Here is a 19,558-nt window from a genome sequence, read left to right on the forward strand (position 1 = left end):
TAACTTGTCTGGGGTGGCGACAGGCACCGGAGCCCAGGAAACAGGAGAAGCATCCTCTGAGTTCAGAAGGAGAACAGCAAGGAATGTGGGCCATGGCCTGGGGGTGCGGGGTGGTTTGCAAAGGGTGAGTGGGGTACAGAGCAGCAATCAGAAAAATGGGGTGGGAGGAAGCCAGAAAACAAAACAAAGAGATGTCTTCACCGTTTGTTCTTCTTAAGAAAAACAACAGATTTCCCTCAATCCTAGGCTTAATCCTAGGTCCATCTAACATATACACTTTCTTTTTCTGCTGCTTTTCCATTTACAGTTAAATACTTTGGTTTAAAGAAAATCACCACGGATTATAAAAACATAAACAGAAATTAGGGAGCCAACTCATTCCAGAATATTCTACCAGTTTTAATTAAGTAGTGATCATGCCTAAATGGCCAGTGTTGTTCACTGGGCCACCTACATTTTTTCATGCAGTCAAATCTTCATGATGAATCTATTAGGTAGTCAATACTAGACACAGCTTAAGGACAAGGATTCTAACGCTGAGTGACTTCATCCAGATCCCACACTGTAGGAGGCAGAGAAAGATAAAAATGTGGGTCCTGTAGATACTTTGTCCACACTCTGAAGCAGTGGATCCTTGCGCCCCCTGAATGGCTTATTGGGATGCCATACTCACTACAACTATGTTTCTTCTATCAACCAACAACATTGCACCTTGGAGACGAAGTAAGATAAAGGTAAAATATAAAGGATCTGTGTTTACAATGCTTGGCGATCATGATCTACATGGATACAAAGCGTAGCACTGTTTTGTAAGTATTCTCTCTGGAATAGACACACAGAACATTTGCACAAAAGGAGGGTGGGAACTTATGGAATAGAACCAAGACCTGGTGATGTCAAGGTGTATTTAGTCTTTGCTCAGATGTGCTTCCAAAACATTCCCAGCAGAGCCAAGAATCATCTAACGCTATTTCTTTATTTAGAGTTCTTTTATGTACACAAGCATACAACCATTTCTTATTAAGAAGCATTAAAAGTAATGTAGGGCACGTTTCTAGATTCTTTCATCCAAGGATATGAAAGGACTTGGCAGACACACCCCTCATCTCTGCTAAATAAATTTCCTTTGGCCCATTTCTGAGATGGGTACAAACAAAAGACATAACTTGGGAATTTAAATTTTCATTTTCTACTGTAACCATGAAGTCATGATTAAAATCTCTAGATGGAATCTTGTGTGCCAGAAAATTTCCTCCATTTTTTTTTCCTGAAAGAATCATCTTTTTTTCAAAGGGTTATCTTATTTTCAAAAAAATCTGTGGGAAAACACACAAAACATGAAACACACCTTCACCGTTTTTAAAGTATATAGTTTTGTGGTATTAAGTACAATTACACAATCGTCACCACCATCCATTCATGGGACTTTTCCATCTTACAAAACTAAGCCTGGTACAACTCCATGTCCTGTCTTCCCTCAGCCCTAACAACTGCCACTCTACTGTCCGCATGAACCCAGCTGCTCACAGTGCCCTGTACTCTAGACCCATCCAGAACTCTGTGACTGGCTCATCCCACTCAGCACAATGTCTTCAAAATGTATCCGTGTTGGAGCAGGAGTCAAAGTGGCCTTCTTTTTTTTAATGCTGAACAATTTTCCATTGTTCATATAAATCATTTTTAATCCATTTATCTGTAGACAGACACTTGGTTTTCTTTTCCAGTCTAGGCTGCTCTGAAAACAGCCATACCAACATCTGAAGACCCTGCTTTCAATTCTTAGACCATCTGGTGACTCTACTTGTAATTCTGGAAGGAGACTTGGGCTGTTTTCCACAGGGGTTATAGCGTTTTACATTCCCACCCCAGCGCCCAGCGTTCACATTTCTCTATATCCTCACCAACACATGGTGATGGATATATGTATATTTTAGAGTGGACACTGAGAGGTGGTATCACATCATGGTTCTGAGGTGGATACATTGATCTCCAAATTACTGGAAGTAATTTCCAATTATTTCAGAAGTGGATGATAGGTTATAAGCGTGCTCTGTCATGAGATGTAAGTCCACATTCTCCCTGTTGGGGACCCAGGTTCTCTGTTTCCTAATCAACAAGTACTTAAAGGCTCTTTATCTACACATCCAGAAAGGATATTTGCCAGGCTCTTTTTCTTTTGTCTCTGTATTTCTCATCTCAGGAACGAGTGTGCATGTGTGTGGGTACCTCAGCTCCCCTTGACAATGGTATACTTGCAGAAAAACAAATCCCAAATTAGAACCCCTAAAGCAATACTGGAGTTGAACACACGTGCGTAAGCATCAAAGCAGAGGGCAGGATGAAGCTGCCCTAGGCCTGTGGGGACAGGCCCTATAGTGGCCATGGCTACTGACCTAGAGGACAGTAATTACTCAATAAATACTTCCTGAATTTGTGTTGAATAGATAAACGAAAAGCAATGACAGGAGATTCTATTGTGCATGTAATCCAATCTCTAGAACACTCTCTGAACGTTTTCCACTAAGAAAATAAAAGAAAATCAGAACCCAGGAAGACATGGCAATTCAACCCTCTGCCATCATGGCAATGAGGCCCTGGGTTGGCATGAGGCACACTATACACGCTGACAGCCCTCATGACTGCTCTCAGAGGGGCTGCCAGTAGCTGCCTGGTAAGGATGAGAAAACGAAGGTGCAGAGGGATGCAATTCCTTTGCCCAGCCTTCCTCCTGATTCTGTATGGCCTCCCCAAACAAAACCACTTATGAATGTCTGCAAAGCATCTGTAAGATGTGAGTCTCACAGCTCCAGAGTTTAACCAGGGTCCTCCATGGAAATAATCACCCCTGAAAGGGTAGCTTTACTCCCTACAGCAAATCCCCTCATTAAGACATTTACAGTCCATGTTTCCATAAAGGAACCTCTCGCGAGCTGAACAGACCATTTGCTATTCTGTTCTCAGAACTACGGAGTTATCAGTGGATTAAACTAGCACCTAGGGAAGCTGAATCCAGAATCTGAGTAAGGTATTATTGAATCAGTTTTTCCCCCTCTTCCTCCCTTCCCCCCACCACCCCTATGCGCATGCACACACAAGAAAACAACAACAACAAATGAACTGATCAACTCTGATATCTGATGGAAATTCTTATTCAGGGCTGGGGCTATAGCTCTGTTGGTAGAGTACTTGCCTAGGACACACAAGGCCCTGGGTTCAATCCCCAATACCACCACCACAAAAAGAAAATACCTATTCAAAATATGCTCTATTGAGGGAAAGAATCAGTCTTTTCATCACATTTCTTAAAAAGCAATAAAATTAAAAGCAATTAAACACAGGCGCCCTTCTGGAAGGCAGGCGTGAGAACGCTCTGACTTGCATACCTGAGGTATGATGGACATCTTCTTCCTTAAATCATGAAGTCCAATTTCAGTTGTCAAGATCTTATCGATCCAAATTTTTCCTTCAGGTTCTGACAATCTAAAAAGGGCCGAGATGAGGGAACTTTTCCCAGCTCCTGTTCTTCCCACAATTCCAACCTACAGAGAGATCCAGGAGGGGGGAGGACATTTAATAATAGGCAACACCTGGAAGAACACTCTGGTTTCCGAAGGTGAATTACAGAGTTCTATACAGAACATCGTCTGAAAGCTTCTCAACCTCAGAACTGTCCACATTTTGGGATTGATAAATCTTCATGGTGGACACAGTAGCCCTGGATGCTCATCAGTACCCCTGGTCTGATGTCGCGACCCCTTGCCCGCAAGGAAGACGCAACTCAGGAATCTTCTTTCAGCAGTTTATTCAGGCCCTTGATGTTTCTTTTCATTCCCTCGGATGCCCCTCCCAGCCTTAATAAAGCATCGGATGCCCCTCCCAGCCTTAATAAAGCATCTCAAGCCCCAATGCGAAGCTGCCACGTGGAACTTTCTCATAGGGTGTTGAAAAACCATGCGCCAACCCTCCATGTGGTTTGTGACAAACCCATGTGGTTTGTCACAGACCACAGCGGAGCCAGCGCCATCTTGTAATGGCGACCATAATCTGCAGAAGCGGCTCACCACAGTCTGAACCTACTGGATACCAGCAGCACGCCCCCAATTGTAAGAACCCAAAAGGTTACACATTGACAAATGTCCCCTGGGGGCCCAAATGCCCCTGGTCAAGATCCATTGGTCTAAAGAAGAGTTAAAATCAGCCATCCATCTGCTGGTTGGGAAGACCCAGCGCATGGGGAAAAGTCAGCTCTTGAACGCTTTAATTCCAAGGTCTAGAGATTTGGAATCTTGAGAATTTCTTGGATAACTTCACAGAGATGTTAACAACTTAAGTCAGAAGCATTATACATAAACAAGTATTAGTTTTCCCAGAGTCCTATCATTTAAGACAGATTATTCTTTGGCAGAGAACCTAAATCAATGCAGATGCTAAATATCTGGTTACACTTGTTTTAAAATGTCTTAAAATGTTTGTCAGTCCTGGGTTTTAACAGAACGGAACCAGTAGCCAAAACAAGCAACAATGAGATCAACACCAACGCCACCAATAATATTTGCTATTGACATGGGACGTTTCATCTGGGCAGTTCAGAAAGCATTTTACAAATCAGTTAATACTTTTAACTGCCCCTTGAAAAAGAGTCATGTCAAGTGATCATTCCTCTTATTAAAGCCAAAGTAGAGAGAAATGAATTGCATGGACAATAAGATCAAAGAATCAATATACTACAGGCAAAAAGCTGGTCAGGAATCAAACTGTACTGTAATAACTAGCTTGAACCTGTAAACAAAAAAACTGGCCTTTTTACCCATGAGGTTGCTCAACTGCAAATTACTTGGTGAGAGCTTCTAAAAAATGATATCATCCTTATTTAAAAATTTGGAATCAATGAAGAAAATAAGACACGTCTTCAACCACTGGTAAATTAATTCATTTAAAATAAGCAAGTTAATTACATTTAAAATATATGGCTACAAACAGAGAGGAATTAAATTTTCCTGCACACTGATTACATGCTGTGGACTTTATACATCATCTTATTTGAATTCATTCAAATAAAACTTACTCTATAAAATCAATAAAGGCATTTAAAATTATCAAGATTAAATGTCAGAAAAGTGGCTTCATCTAATTAAAATAAGCTTTGGAGGGCCATTACCTACTTTTTGGGAAATCCTAATTTTGGCACTGGCGGGCAGGGGTGCTGGGGATTGAACCCAGGGACACTTTACCACTGAGTTACGATCCCAGCTCTCATTTACTTTGAGACACTGTCTCCCTAAAATGCCCAGACTGGCCTCAAACTTATGATCCCCCTACCTCAGCCTCCTAGTACCTGTTAACTAGGATGACAGGTACTACTTCAGCTGGTGAAATCCTAATTTATATCTGATGGATGAACTAACTTCTCAGCTGCTTTCTGCACGCATGTATGTGTGCCCCAGGGTCTATACATGTGGTCTGTGTTTGCCTCTGTCTTCTCTGGGTATCCTCTTGTGTAAATCAGCACACATGAGGGATACCACATTGGAGAGCACTGTGGACACCCAGAAGCTATCAGCTCCCTGGGAAACTGATCCATCTGTGTAAACTCAAAGAAAACTTGGCTCTAGCTATTTCTCTCTGCCATTCAAAGTCATCAAAAGTATAGTCTGAAAGATTTTCACAGGTAACTTATGGGTCTGACTGGATGCCTGAGGAGAATGTCCCTAGCATCAGTAAGTTTGTGTTCATCCCACTAAAGGAACAAGTTGAGATGCTTTTGCTTTAACTGCTTTGCAACTGCTGCTTTGTGCTTTCTCAGCCAGGCCAGGGTTGGTCTCTGTCAACTGCATCAACATGTTAGATGTCTGTATTTGGACTTTTCTGCATACATCAAACTCAGCATGATCAATACCCAGAGCTGCTGCTTCAAGTCTCCCTTCTGCAATCTCCTGACTTCTCTCCCAGGTTTCGGGTTCGAAGTATCCACCTCCAAAGATAGCCTGGCATCAAGCCCCGAAGAGTTAATAATCTGTGCCTTGATTTGACCCTTCAGTTAAAGTCCCTTAGCCATTGCCTACACTCAGGAATGCTGCTGGAATCCCTCCACCCACCCACCCACAGTGCTGGGGATGGAACCCAGGGCCTCTCCCATGTCAGGCAAGTGCTCTACTACTAAGCTACCCCTCAGCCCTGCATTACCTTTTAAATATTAAAACAAACTTTTCCTAATTATAGTCAGTGCAAATGAACATGAAAAGTACTAGCCAGAGCCCAGGACTCTGACAGAAGCATTCTTCATGTGTGAGTGCAACTGTGTGTGTGTGTGTTCTTAAAGTTACAAAATCACGTTTAAACAAAGTGAGATTAATATAAATATATTGTTGTTCCCGGTTTCATTTGTTATTTCCTTAAAATATTTAAGAGGCACATAATATTAAAGCATATATGATCATTTATTTAATAAATCTACTCTCTCTAGATGTTTAGGCTGTATCCAATGTTTTGCTATTATAAACAACTTCATGTTAAATATTCTTGAAAGTAAATCTTTGAAAATAACTAATTATTTCCTGAAGATGATGAATTCCTTAGACGTGGAACTTCTGAGCAACAGGTACGAACACTTTCAAAGGAGGCTGTTTAGCACTGCTAAACTCCCCTCCAGAAAGAGGATCCTAATCTCTACTGTCTCTTGCTCCCTGCTCACTCACCAACCTGGGTGTTGTAACTCTGTTTTAATAGACCTTAGTTCGATTCCCTGAGTGGCAATATTTTCCCCATGAACATCTTGCTAGGAGCAAGTTGCTGGCTTCCAGTCTCCTGCTGGGGTCTTCTCCCTGGGATCCTGGGCACTCAATTCTCAGCCTCAGCCTCTGAAGCACAGCTTTTATGCCTTACTTCACACTGGAAATTTCCTCTACAAACATTCCCAACCAACCTTTCCATCTCAGCGATGTGAGAGCTTCCCTAGGGGAACTGGGTGCTTGAGGCCTGAACCTGAAAATGTGCGCTATACACCCAGTACTTCCCTCCACTGTGTACCCTGCAGGAGCCTCATTCTTAATTTGTGTGGAATCATAGCCTTGTGCTCAGCTCATGGTGGTGCCTCCACCTAAATTCTTTCACAAGCATTTCCACCTGCTCAAATCCTAGCCATGGGCACCCCAGTTTATTTCAAATGGCTCATTCCATGAAAACTCTACCTGTCCCTTCTGCGGACATGTCCCACCCCAACAGATGTCATATTACCCTTTCCTAAACATCCATTAAACTCTATCACTCCTCCCATCTCATAGAGCCGTCATTCATACAGGACTCTGCCTCTTCCACTGGACTATATGTGCCGAGGGCAGAATCGATATTGGATTTACCTTCATACATTTGTTTACCTGTGATGGCCTGCAAAAAGTAGCAATCCCATAGAGCTGAGAGATTAACTCAGGCTTCAGAAATGTTGGGGATCATCACCACATTGTTCAGGTAAATGATAAGCTGATCAGAGAAGATGGACATGGCCAATGAGCCCAATAAACAGGATGGCAAATGGCCAGCCCCTTGCTTTCACAGGACAGACAAGTCATACATTGTAAGTCGTTAAGTTCACCTTATACCCCAGTAGAATGATGGTTACCTCTGATCAAGCACTGACCACATGGCTCTCTGGGTCAGGTATTTTCCTGAGGTGAGCTCCTATTACTTCCATTTTGCAAAAGAGAAAATGGAAGGTTAAAGAATCTGTCTGAAATAATGAACCTGTAAGTGGTGGAACAGGACTAGAACCCGGTTTGCCTCTTGCCCATTGTGCCGAGGGCCTCCCTGTCACTTATGCCCTTGGTCCATGTGTAAAGGAGTCAGTGGGGAAGGTGTGGCCACCATAGAGACCCTGTTGCTAGGCATGGAGAGCATGCTGCAGGTGCCAGTGCATAATGCAGGGTTGTACAAGAATTTTGTTCACTCTGAGCAGATCACAGGTGGTGACAGAAGAAACCTGCAAGTGAGGGACAGGTATGGGTCTCCCAAGAAAAAGGATAGATTAGATCTAGTGTTCTACTGGGACAGAGAGACTTTTTTAATAACATCAGGTTATGAAAGGAACTTAAGTGCCTGAGGTGGTGCAGAGACAGAGACAGCTATGTAGGGATGGCTAAATAGCAGGTGAAAATAGTCTGCAACAGAAGACAGGTTCTACTGGAAAGATGCAAATAAACACACCAACTTAGGATCATACAGAATTAACTATAAGGTAAATTCATGGTTTATACTATAGAAAAATTAAAAAAAAAAAAAAACCTGTAAGGTATTAAGTGGCCCAGGGCCCTCCAGGGTCTCATGTTTAGTCCCAAGGGGCAATCCATGAGCTCAACTTCATGCTGATGAAGTTTCCTGGAAATCGTGGGTTATTGGTCACAAAAAAATTGCTGTGGGGGACAGAGGACTTCACAGGAGAGTCTCCTGCAAAGGCAACTCTGACAGAGCTGGGTCACCTTTGTGATTATGTAGCCTAAAAGTTCCCAGAAGATGCAGGTGCTGCTGGAGCAGCCAGGGCCTGAGAGCAGAGGGGAAATGCAGCCCAGAGCTCCCGGGAGGCGGGCTCTCTGAGAAAACATTATGTAAAAAAGGAGAAAATGTAGGAAACTCATATTTTTGCACATTATAGCAAGGTCTAGTACACATCTGTAAAAATGTATTATCCAAGTAATAGCTCTGAGCAAGAAAAAAAATAACAAACCCAAATCAATCTACCTCTAGAGCTGGAAAATGCTTTAAAATGGCCCAGTACTCTCAAATGATCAAATCAACCACAAAATCACCTAAATGAAAAATGCAGCCAGTGTTTAGAATCAAACCAGGAAGCCTAAGGTGGTGTTTACCTCATTTTTGTTCTTTATTTTTACTTGCTATTTCTTCCATGAATTAAAAACCTGCTTAGTACCGATTATGTTTTCCCATTTACTATAACTTCCAGGAATCTCAGCAGAGAAGACCGTTGAAAGGGAATAAAGCACCATTTCTGCTGTGTTAGCACGTTCCCATGTCCTTGCCTGAAATGGTGACTCTGTCAATCAAGTCCAACACCAAGGGGTGGCCTGTCCTCCCAGGGGCTGGGCACAGGTGTGGCAGAGTTGAAACCTAGCTGGACTCAGGCAGAGTGAAAGCATTCCATAATGACACTGTCTGCCTGCAATCTCTAAAGACACAGATGAAGCTAAGGTGACACTGGGTGGACCAAGGCACACGTCGAAAGTCAAAATTTATTGTTGATACTACAACTCGGTCTTCAAATTTAATTTACCCTCCAACATTTTAGCACCTCAGGAGATCCTATCATTTGGGGGCTTTAAGATCGAGGAATACAAATCTGGGGATATGCGTTGTTTTCTAACTTGTAAAGGAGAGGTTCTTCAGTAATTCCTATTTTGTGGCTTTGAGGGAAATTTAAGACATACGCAAATAACGAAAATTATGTTTGCAACGTTCAGATCTGATAAACGCACCGTGTGCGAGTAAGCAAACATCCTTACAATCCTGCCAGGAACGGATTGAGAGACTGGCTTTCATCATAGCTATAGCTCATGTTCCCTACACAGCTGTCCTCACTGCCTTTGGACCTACAAGGAAGCTGTGGAAATAATTAGGAGCTTGCTTTTGCCAAGTGACTTACTGAAGCTGTTCCCTGGGTACCCTTTGGGCACTAAGTTGTACATTTATTCTTTCATGTCACAAGGGCATCACTCATTAAATCATGCCTGTGATTAGGCCATTAAATGGGCCTGTGGTCGAAAGAGTTTAGATGCATCAGCTCCTAACGTATTTAACACTCCAGGGCTGGGGTGCAGCTCAGTGGTAGAGTGCTTGCCTAGCATGTGCAAAGCCCTGGGCTCAAGCCCTAGTATTGTAAAAGGGGAAAAGTACTTAACACTCCCATCTAGGGAATGGGCTGTTCATAGGGTCGCCTTGTGAGTGGGTTTTGTCCTAGGGGTCCTTCCTACCTGCACATAATGCTCCCAGACAGCTTTCCCCAGCACCCACCACGTGCCCTGCAGAATGCCATTTAATGGGACACAGGAATGTTCCCTAATCTTAATAAGCTGTCCCTCTGTGCACATACATCACATTTTGCATATCCATTCACCAGCTGATGGACACTCAGGTTGCTCTCACCCTTTATGTGAATAAAGCTGCTGTGAACATGGGTGGACCACAAGTGCCATCTTCAAGTACCTAGAACATGATGTGGAAGAACAGACTCTCAGAGGCAGAGGTTTTAGCTAACTCTGAAAATGAGGAGACTTTCTGCAGCCAGACAGCAGCTGGTATGCTGGGAGATGGAAGGACAGGTCCTTTGGGAGAACAGGAGACACCAGAGTGTGGGGATGCGTGCATGCTAGGAGTCAAGGCAGGAGGGGCAGGTGGGGAAAGAGCTCCCTATTGCCTGTTTTCCTCCTTACAGGAGCCTGCCCTAGTTCCTGCCAAGGGAATGAAAGGACATTGGTGGCAGGTGCAGTTGCTGATAGAACCAATCCACACACCTCCCTGCAGTCTCCCCAGTCCCTCCGGGATTTCCCTTCTTTGACTTCTTTGAGTGAGTCTCTGGGCCCTTTACTGCCTCTCCAGCAGGAGGTTCTGGTTTCTGAGCCCCAGGATTGTGGCTTCTGGGCTCTTCTCCGGTGGCTGAGAAGTAGCCACACAGCTCCAGCAGGAGCAGGCCTGGGTCTGGGACCTGCGAGGGTCACAGCAACTCCAGGCCGGGAACCCCTGTGTGGTGGGAGGCCAGGGAGCAAAGGAAAGTACAGGTTGGATGAAGGAAAGGAAAGAAAAGAAAAGGGACAAAGAACAACAAAGGAAGGGCTGGACGGAAGCTGCTGCGGTGACAGGGAGGAAAGCATCCGAGCGGTTCAAGGAGCAGGAAGTGATGGGAACTAGACACAGAAGCCCTGGTGACAAGGAGCCAAGGTTGACTTTCTAGATGTAATCACGAATACCCAAATGTCAAACATAGTATCCCAAGTCTGTTAAGTCCCAGCTCAGGGCCCAACACCACCAGGAGGCAGCTCACCGCAGGAAGAAAGAAATGCTGCTTTCCAGGGAAGACTTATCTATCGTCACTGATCTAATTTTTTCCAAGAGGAACCAAATGTCCTCCACAGGTACTGAGCAAGGCAATAGGCAAACACGGAACTAAATCTTTAGCTGATTTGCTAACAAAAAGATGGTTTAAACAAACCTTTTCTCTCGACTTAATGAGTGCTGTCAGGTGCTTTAACACCAGAGGCCCGTCTAGACTGTAGGTGAAGTTGACGTTGTCAAAGACAATCACGCCTTCCTGGGGCCAGGTGGGCGGTGGGCGCTTCTGGTATTCCCAAGGCGCTTCTTTTTCTAGATCCGTGTATTCAATCACCCGCTCCACTGAGATCATCTGAAAGAGACATGGCATCCACACGGGTTAGGTGCAGGGGTTCATTGATGGGTGCTAAGGGGTGATGAGGGAACACTTGTGATTTACACGGACAGGTTAAGGAGAATGCGAGTCTTGACACCCATCAAGACTGTCTCGTTCCTCACCATGGCCCCTTCCTTCATGTAAGCTGCTTCCCTCAACACAGAGGAAATAAAGGCATTTTTAAAAAGGCTGTTAGGGACCCCAGTCTTTGGCTACACAACGGTCACTGTCTGTAGATGAGTTAAATCAGATAGTCATCAACACTCATCATAATAATCTTCTCAAGCAAAATTGAAATATTCCATGTTCATTGTCTATCTTTGCAGGAGAAGGTAGAACTGTAGAAAAGGAAGTCTCTTACAGGTGGAATGAGCCCTCCTAAACAACCCCACCCTGGTTCCCTACCAGGAAGGAATACCAGCAGCCCCAAGGCCTCCTGCCTTTTGCTCATCGCCTAAGAGAAGAAATGCTAGAACTGGGTGTGGGGAGTGGGGAGACCTATTAATTAAAAAAAAAAAAACCTCAAAATACCAAATTTTTCTTTTACAGAGAATGAGAAATCACCCATTAAGAAACAAAAATAAACAGGCCCCTAAGAAATTAGTTTATATCCTCTCTAGGATTTCAGAACTTCCCTCCTACAGAGACATTTATTGCATTTGAGGACAGCTTGTGATGAATATAAAACCTGCTGACATAGCATACATGAGACTGAGAAAAAGATGTATATATTTTATTTTACATTAACTTTAAACAGATGGAGGAAGGATCTGAAAAAACTCTGTTAGCTCCGATGTAAAAATAACAGTTTTAATATTTTACATAAGAATGGCTTTTATGCTATTTAATGGCAAGGAGACTTGAAAAGGCCAAAAACGTTCAGATAAACATTACCATATTCTCCACTTCAGCGCTTTGTCTAACAGACCACTGGAACATCCCCATGAGCGTGAGGGCGTAGGACAAGGCCAGGCCAACCTGCCCGGCATCCAAAGCTACGTGAGAGGAAGGAGGGAATAACATCAGACTCATTATAATCACACCTGGCTCCTTCTGCCATGTTACCAACAGAACCCGACAAGTTGCAGATAATGATAGTAACCATGATGCTTTTACTAGCTGTTGGTCGAGACCATAACACACCTTTAAAAACCCATGAGGAATTTTATGAAGATTATTAAATGAGTTTATTAATCCCAACAGGTTCAATATACATTTGAAAAACAACGTGATATGCGTGAGGACTAGCGTCATTATTCACATACTCATCACCGTGGTTTCAAAGCCCATTATGACATGGTGCTTTTTACGTCTAATGTGACCACAGCTGGGGACAATTTTTTTTTTTTTAAAGTAAACTACTGCTCTCCTGATTCTATTATTAAATACTGAAATTCAGCGGTGTTACTATGGGAAAGTCAGGGGTGGCAAATTCATGCCAGACACACCAACACCTGCTCATCTGGAACCCATCTGGCAGAGACAACGATGCTCTTTCTTACTGAGAATCTTTGTCGACCTAGAGCACGGGCAACTATACCGATCATCCAAAAGCAAGACCTAAAGCCATAAGCTGGACAAAATGCTTCAGAGCAAACTTGTGTCACTCCTTACAACTACAGACAGGACCGGGAATGTGCAGAATGACATTTCCACAGCCCTCAACCCATTCAAAGAAAGATAAAAGGGACCCGTCAAGACCCCAGGGACTCCTCTAAATGGGTCACACTGCAGAATCATAACCAGCCTGACATGCTGTAAAGCTTTCATACACTTCATTAGAACCAAGAGAATATGGCATTGGACAAGGTGGCAAGAGTTTAATTTAATAACTGTAAACACAGCTATAAATTGTAATCATACCATAAATAGTTATTCACATCTGCACTTACTTTTTGCGAGAATCAGGGACCCAAAGGCAACCACGATGACAAAGATGGCACAGATGGCGTCCAGGCGCACGGCGAACCATCGCGATGTCGTCAAAAACAAGAACCAAGCCTCTGGATGTGCGAACCAAGACAAGCAAGATGAACAAGTACAAAGCCACATCAGCCACAGTGAATGGGAGGGGCACGAAGTTTCATGTGCCAGGTGGGACCCCACAGATGCACACGCCAGGAACCCGAGGATTCCAGAAAGCTGGGCCATGGAAGGGATGCACATGCAACACACGGAGCTGTGCGGGAAGAGGCACTAACACCGCAACGCAGAGAAACGGTGCCATCGGAGCAAAGGACACGCAAAAATGGTCTCGGGTGCCCTTTTCACAACGCTGGACCATGACGTGAAGTTCACCAGCTCATGTGGTTGATGGTTTCCGGTTCTCCAGAGTACAGCTCTCTCTTTGTATCCGGCACCTTCCATACCTAGTAGAGGGCCCTGCACACGGGGCACATTGCTTAGGGGCTATCTCTGAATGACCAGTTTGCCAAAGGACCAGTGTGGTTTTTCATGTGCCATTTCATCACCAAAATACAATCAAGGTCGGAAAGATGGGCCAGAATTTTATAGATTTACAGGAAATCCTGAAGTTTTTTAATGGATTAAAAAAAAAATTCACTGATACAAAGAATAGTACGGATCAGGTGGGTGGCAGATCTGATAATCAGGAGATGGATTTCTGCAGTCAATTCTGCTGCCCCATGGGCTGACAAGTGCTCCTCATGTGATCTGGTAAACGTTTTATTGGAACACAGCCATGGCCACTTGCTGATCTGCTGACTGCTTGATTTCCTGCTGCAGCAGCAAAGGTGGGCAACAGCAGTAGGGACAAAGGGCACCCAGAGCCTAAGCTATTACTAGATGGTGTTTTGCAAAACTGTTTGATGACTCCTGCCCCAAAGGGACAGAGACCAAGGGCCCAGAGAGGGAGTACCATGCAAGCCAGCAGAGGGAAAGCAGGGAAGCCCAGAAAGATTCTGAGAGGAGCCAAAGTTTAGGGGCAAAGGAGAGGAAGACAGGATATGAGGTTATGCCCAGAGACAGGCAGAGGTGCTGGCCAACAAGGCCAAGGAAGCAGTGGTCCCAGCCATTGAAACCACTTCCAGAAGTGCACAGACCTGAATGCAAGTCCTGGTGAGCATCAAATAGCTCCTGACACCTCTCTTCAGCTCTGAATGCCCGGATGGTCCAGAGCCCCTGGAGGGAAGATGACAAGTGGGAAAATACTGGACTCCGTGCTGCAAAAAGAGACAGACACAAAACAGAGCGAACTCAGAGACTGGACACAGGCAAACCAGATGCCTTCTCTGTTCTATGGTCATGTGTCCACCAAGCAGCATACTCAGGGCTTTGAGTTTCCAGAAGAAATGTCCCCAGCACCCTGGAGAGGACCCTACCCATTTAAACTCAACCCCTAGGGTCAAATCACCCCTGACTATGTTGGTGGGAAAATGAAGGTCTCTCTGTTTGACTCACCTTTGACCAAATTCAAATCTGGTTATTTTTTTTCTTTGCAAACCCATCCTTCAAGGTCCTTTCTTCCATATTCTTCCTGGGTATCGCTTTGGTCAGGAATTATGTTTTCACTCATTTTTGAGACATTAGCATTTTAAAAAATTGTTATAGCACTCACAAACTCAACTATAAGGTCTTTTCACGCCTTAGATTTTAAAGAGCCAAGATACAGCCACTGTGTCTCAGTAACTAGAATGGCACCTGGCACAGGACAGGAACCCAGTGAATAGGCTGCATCCTGAGGAGATCTTTCTGTGCCTACTGGTGCAAGATGAGTCCTGTGTGGTCACTACGTATCTGTATGCCACACTGCACTTGCCCACAGGACCTGCCCAGTCGAGATATCATTGACTGGCCTTGGCTTCAGCTCCAGGAGCCTGAGGGATAGAAATTCATCCTGGTGTGTGACAGTCACTGTGACCTGGGCCACTGCCCTCGCCATTCTGGAATCTGTCTGTAGTCCAGTGGCTTCATTATCTTAACAGAATTTTAAAAGTTGAATTCTCCTTTGTGTATCTCTGTTTTGATTTAGAGCACAATGTCCATGACGGGTCATGTGTTTTGAGCTTGCTGTCTCATGACCACCAGAGCCCAGCCCTGTGCATGGGGGGATGTGTGGGTTGCCTGTCACCAGGCAGCAATGGTTCCTGTCAGTCTTCACTCTGCATTGTGCAGGAGGCTCTACTGGGACCGGGATGCATCAGGAATACATGATCCTCCCACACGGCCTCTACCATCATCTGGGATGATGGAAAATACTGACAAATCCCTGTCACCTGTCCATAGCCTGGAGAAGACCTGCTGGTAAAACATGGAGTGTTTGGGAAAAGCAAAGGTAATTTCATCTTACAAGAGGCTGCATATGTTTTATAAAATTACTAGGAATAGAAAAATCAAGAGAAAAACTCTAACTTATTCACTGGGGCATCCAATGGCCTATGTGGCTACGCAGTTCTACATGAAGGTGTGCTCACTGTGCGCATGGCTACAGCACGTGATCAGGAGGTACTGGGCACACATGTGCCAAGGCAAGGAACTGAGCCAGCAGTCAGACTCCACAGTTGCATGAGCAAGGAAGAAGCAGATGGCCAACTAAGAGTCACTGTGGTCACTGGTGGCACAGCTTGGACCATGGGATCTGTTGACTGCCGGCTCCTCCCTGGGACTTTCCCAACAAGGATGTCTCACTAGGAAGACTAACTATTAGGAGTCCTTTCCTGAGATACTGCTTTCAGAAAGAATAGCTTTCCTTAACATGGATTTACCAACCAACACATGATCTACTAATGCACATCATTTAGGCAGAGCCCTGGGCGACTGTGGTGGTTCTGACTGTCCAGCTACATGTGTGTGTTCTCACTCTGACATCCATGCTCTCTCACTCTCAAGACATACGGAGCAGTGAATTGCTATTCATTTTAGCTTCCTTTAACCTTGCACTTTTTAAGATGGTAACATGAACATAAGACTAAGCTCATGATCCAAATAAATAAGGCTGGGAGCCCTGCATGGTCTTTCTGCAGACATCAACAGATGGCCCTGCTAGCCCCCCAGAAGTTGGCCACCCTGCACACAGGGTATTTTGAGAGATGACCAGCTCAGGAGGGTTCTAGGCTCCCTGTTACCCTACCAACAGCATGCTAAGGGTCTGCCTTCAGAAAGCCTGATGACTTAACTGTACTGAGCTCTCATTTCTAGAACAAGGCAGGGTCTTAACCCTGTTTGATCAAGGCACGCAGCTGAGGCAAACATGGTGGCCACAGAGGCAGTTCTTCAGCCTGGCCAGTCTCAGCTGCTACCTGTACCAGAAAATCAAAGTCACCACTGGTTCTCTTCTGCCTGGGTTTGAGAGCAGGATTGACTTTAGAAATCGGGTGTCACCCCAGCCTTGAACACCAGGAAACCCAAGGCCAACTGGGTTACTTTTCACCTTACCCCAAGAGTTACTGAGGTCCAGCAGAAATCTGTACCGTTGAAAGATAATCCTGTCTCTTCCACACTCGACTCAGGGCAGTGGGGGATGCCGGTGGGGTGAGCTGAAGGACTGTAATGCAATTAACTAGAACTGAGAGCACCCCCTAAAGGCCTGCAGATGGACCAAGGGAAGAGCAGGACAGAGAGATGCAGGTGGAGATCCTGGCCTGCCAGTGTTGCCCCAGGTATCATTAGTGCTGTGGGAGGCCTTCTGGTTATTACTGTGGTTTTAATCCTCTGTGTGCAAGATTCCAGGGCCTTTGGTATAGCCAGCAGGCACTTTCCAAGCACTGTCGCAGGGAATTCTCAGAAAACCCCAAAGGGCAGGTGTTTTTATTGTTTTAACAAAAGGAAAACAGACTTCAGGCCCATTAAGGCCCAAGATAAAATAAATTAACCAGAGTAATATAGTTAGGAACCAGAGTGAACCTGCCTTATTGCCAAGGCTGTGCTTTTCATCTGAGCCACAGTATCCCAAAGGGAGAAGAGCTGGAGTTCAAGATTCTCATGCATCACTGGAATCATTTTTCTCTAGGCTCTGCAGCCCATAGTCCTAATTTTTTAAAATAATTCTTAGTTGTCAATGGACTTTTATTTTATTTATTTATATGTGGGGCTGAGAATTGAACCCAGTGCCTTGCACATGACAGGCAGGCGCTCTGCTAATGAGTCACCGCTCCAGGCCCCCCAAAAAACTCCTAACTCTTACTTAGCTAATATTCAATAGGCTTCCCCATTACTGTACCTCTTATTAAGCACCCTGGGTTAAACAATACCCCTGGAAATCTGGACGGGAATTCCTTACAATAGCAGACTCAAGGACGTATGGTCTGAACGCAAGTGGCATTTGCATTAACACTCAGCTAGCCAATGCCCACGGCAGACATAGCTAATGGATCATGGCATCCTCACAGTCAGGCACTTGGATATGGGGTCACAATCCAGGCACTGTCGAATGAAAAAGAGTTCAGTAGAGAAACGCAATCAAGTGCCATCTTGGTTTTATGCCCTTCTCTACGACTGATTGTTGCTACATTCGTTTTTTTCAAAAATAAACCATTGTGTTCAAGACTGCTTAAATATCAGCCTAAGATTTCAGAAACAGCCAGGGCAGTATGATTTGAAAATAAACCTTGGCGCTCTAGATGGCCTCAAAGAATAAGAATGAAGTAGGCTTTGCCTAGTTCATCTGGTTATCTGAGGGTAAAAGGGAACATCCGTATTTAGCTAGCTGCAGTCAACTAGGGTACAGGAAACCCACATTCCACAGGGCCATGACAAAGTTGTAGAATTTCCAGATCAAAATCATCTCAAAGTTTTTGGTAGATATGCCCTGGAGAGAAAATCCTGCGTGCTTCTTGCAAAAGCCTTCCTTGGGTCCTCTCTCCTCACTTGCACATGGGTAGGAAGAGGCTCTTGAACAGCGCACAGTCTTCCCAGGGGTTCCTTCTGGAACAAACAACCCTTCCTTGAATATACCCAAAGCTTCTTTGCAACAGGATGGTGACTAACTCCATTTCATGAGCAGCCTTCACTCATAAAATGTCAAAAGCCTTGTTTCTCTGAAATAGACTAGGGCCAAAGATACGCACAAAGGAGGGTCTCCAGCAATGCCAATTCCCAATGCCCTGCAACAATTGAAACGAGCAGCAGAGTGCTACGCACACGCTTGGCACACAGACTGCAGCATGCTGCTTCCCGCTGAATTCTCAGCAATGGAACCTCAAAGCAATCTGGCTCATTCTCCTGATGCCTGAGAATTTTCTTCTATAGCTTTTCTGAAGCTGCAGAGCTCCATGCAGCCACCAGAAGCCACCAAAAATCAAACAAACAACCCACCCTCCATTGTCACAATAAACAGATACTTTTTCCACGGGGAACTACAGGACTCAATATTCCTAGTCCTGATGTGGCTTTCAAAAAGGTGACTTGGCCTTCAACTGTACATCACAGAGATTTTCTGACACCATATCTTCCTTTTTTAATTTTTTGGCTGGTATGCTTGTACTTTAAAAATACATATAAAAATTCTATTACCCTTATAGCTTTAAATTTTACTAAGAATGGAATGCATTAGTTTGTGCATTCATGAGATGAGCTCTGGGTTATTTCATCCTCTGCAATTACCTGCAGAATACAGTGATTAATCATAAAGCGGTTTCCTCTGTTATCCGAAAACTAGGAAGTTGAGAGAGCAATAGACTGAATGCATTCTAAACTGATTCCCCTCCTCCTGGTCTCCAAAAGAGATTCTTATCAGCATCCACCTATTACCAGCCTAAGGGGGGGAAACCTCAGCATGGCATTGCACCAAGTACCACTGATAATAAGGAGCACAACCAGAAATCACAATGCTTATACTTTCACAACGCTTAACTGCAGCTTATTTCCAGAAGGAAAAAAAAATTAATTTTTCAAATATATTATTTCTGATATTTTTGGATATAGTCCTGATACTTCCTCCTTTCCTTTCTCTTAATATTTTCCTTCCTTTGCCACTTCCGGTATCTTCAAAAAAGAAAACTTCCCTGATTGTTTTCCTTCTAAATTAGTTCTAACGCATGAGGAAATATTTCATTTATTAGAAAAATGTTTCTGAATTGCTGCTCTGTGCACCGGAAGCATGTCCTGGGCAAGAGCGGCAGAGGAGGATCTCCAGTCTTCAGGGATTATTCCAGGGGAGTATTTTTCTACCTTGTC

The 19,558-nt window shown here is 44.3% G+C and overlaps 1 protein-coding gene across 1 annotated transcript in view; it reads right to left on the bottom strand.

Moving 5' to 3' along the window:
• Abcc4 (ATP binding cassette subfamily C member 4 (PEL blood group)) overlaps positions 1-19,558 on the bottom strand; it is a 223,790-nt gene that overhangs the window by 33,957 nt on the left and 170,275 nt on the right. The window contains exons 22-26 of the mRNA XM_076871929.1: positions 14,488-14,607; positions 13,318-13,428; positions 12,320-12,420; positions 11,210-11,401; positions 3,384-3,539 (exon numbers count right to left, since the gene is read on the bottom strand). Of these exons, the coding sequence (XP_076728044.1) occupies positions 3,384-3,539; positions 11,210-11,401; positions 12,320-12,420; positions 13,318-13,428; positions 14,488-14,607 (680 nt within the window). The remainder of the gene's footprint in view (positions 1-3,383; positions 3,540-11,209; positions 11,402-12,319; positions 12,421-13,317; positions 13,429-14,487; positions 14,608-19,558) is intronic.

This window comes from Callospermophilus lateralis, chromosome 12 (genome assembly GCF_048772815.1).
Source record: "Callospermophilus lateralis isolate mCalLat2 chromosome 12, mCalLat2.hap1, whole genome shotgun sequence".
Classification (NCBI taxonomy): domain Eukaryota; kingdom Metazoa; phylum Chordata; class Mammalia; order Rodentia; family Sciuridae; genus Callospermophilus; species Callospermophilus lateralis.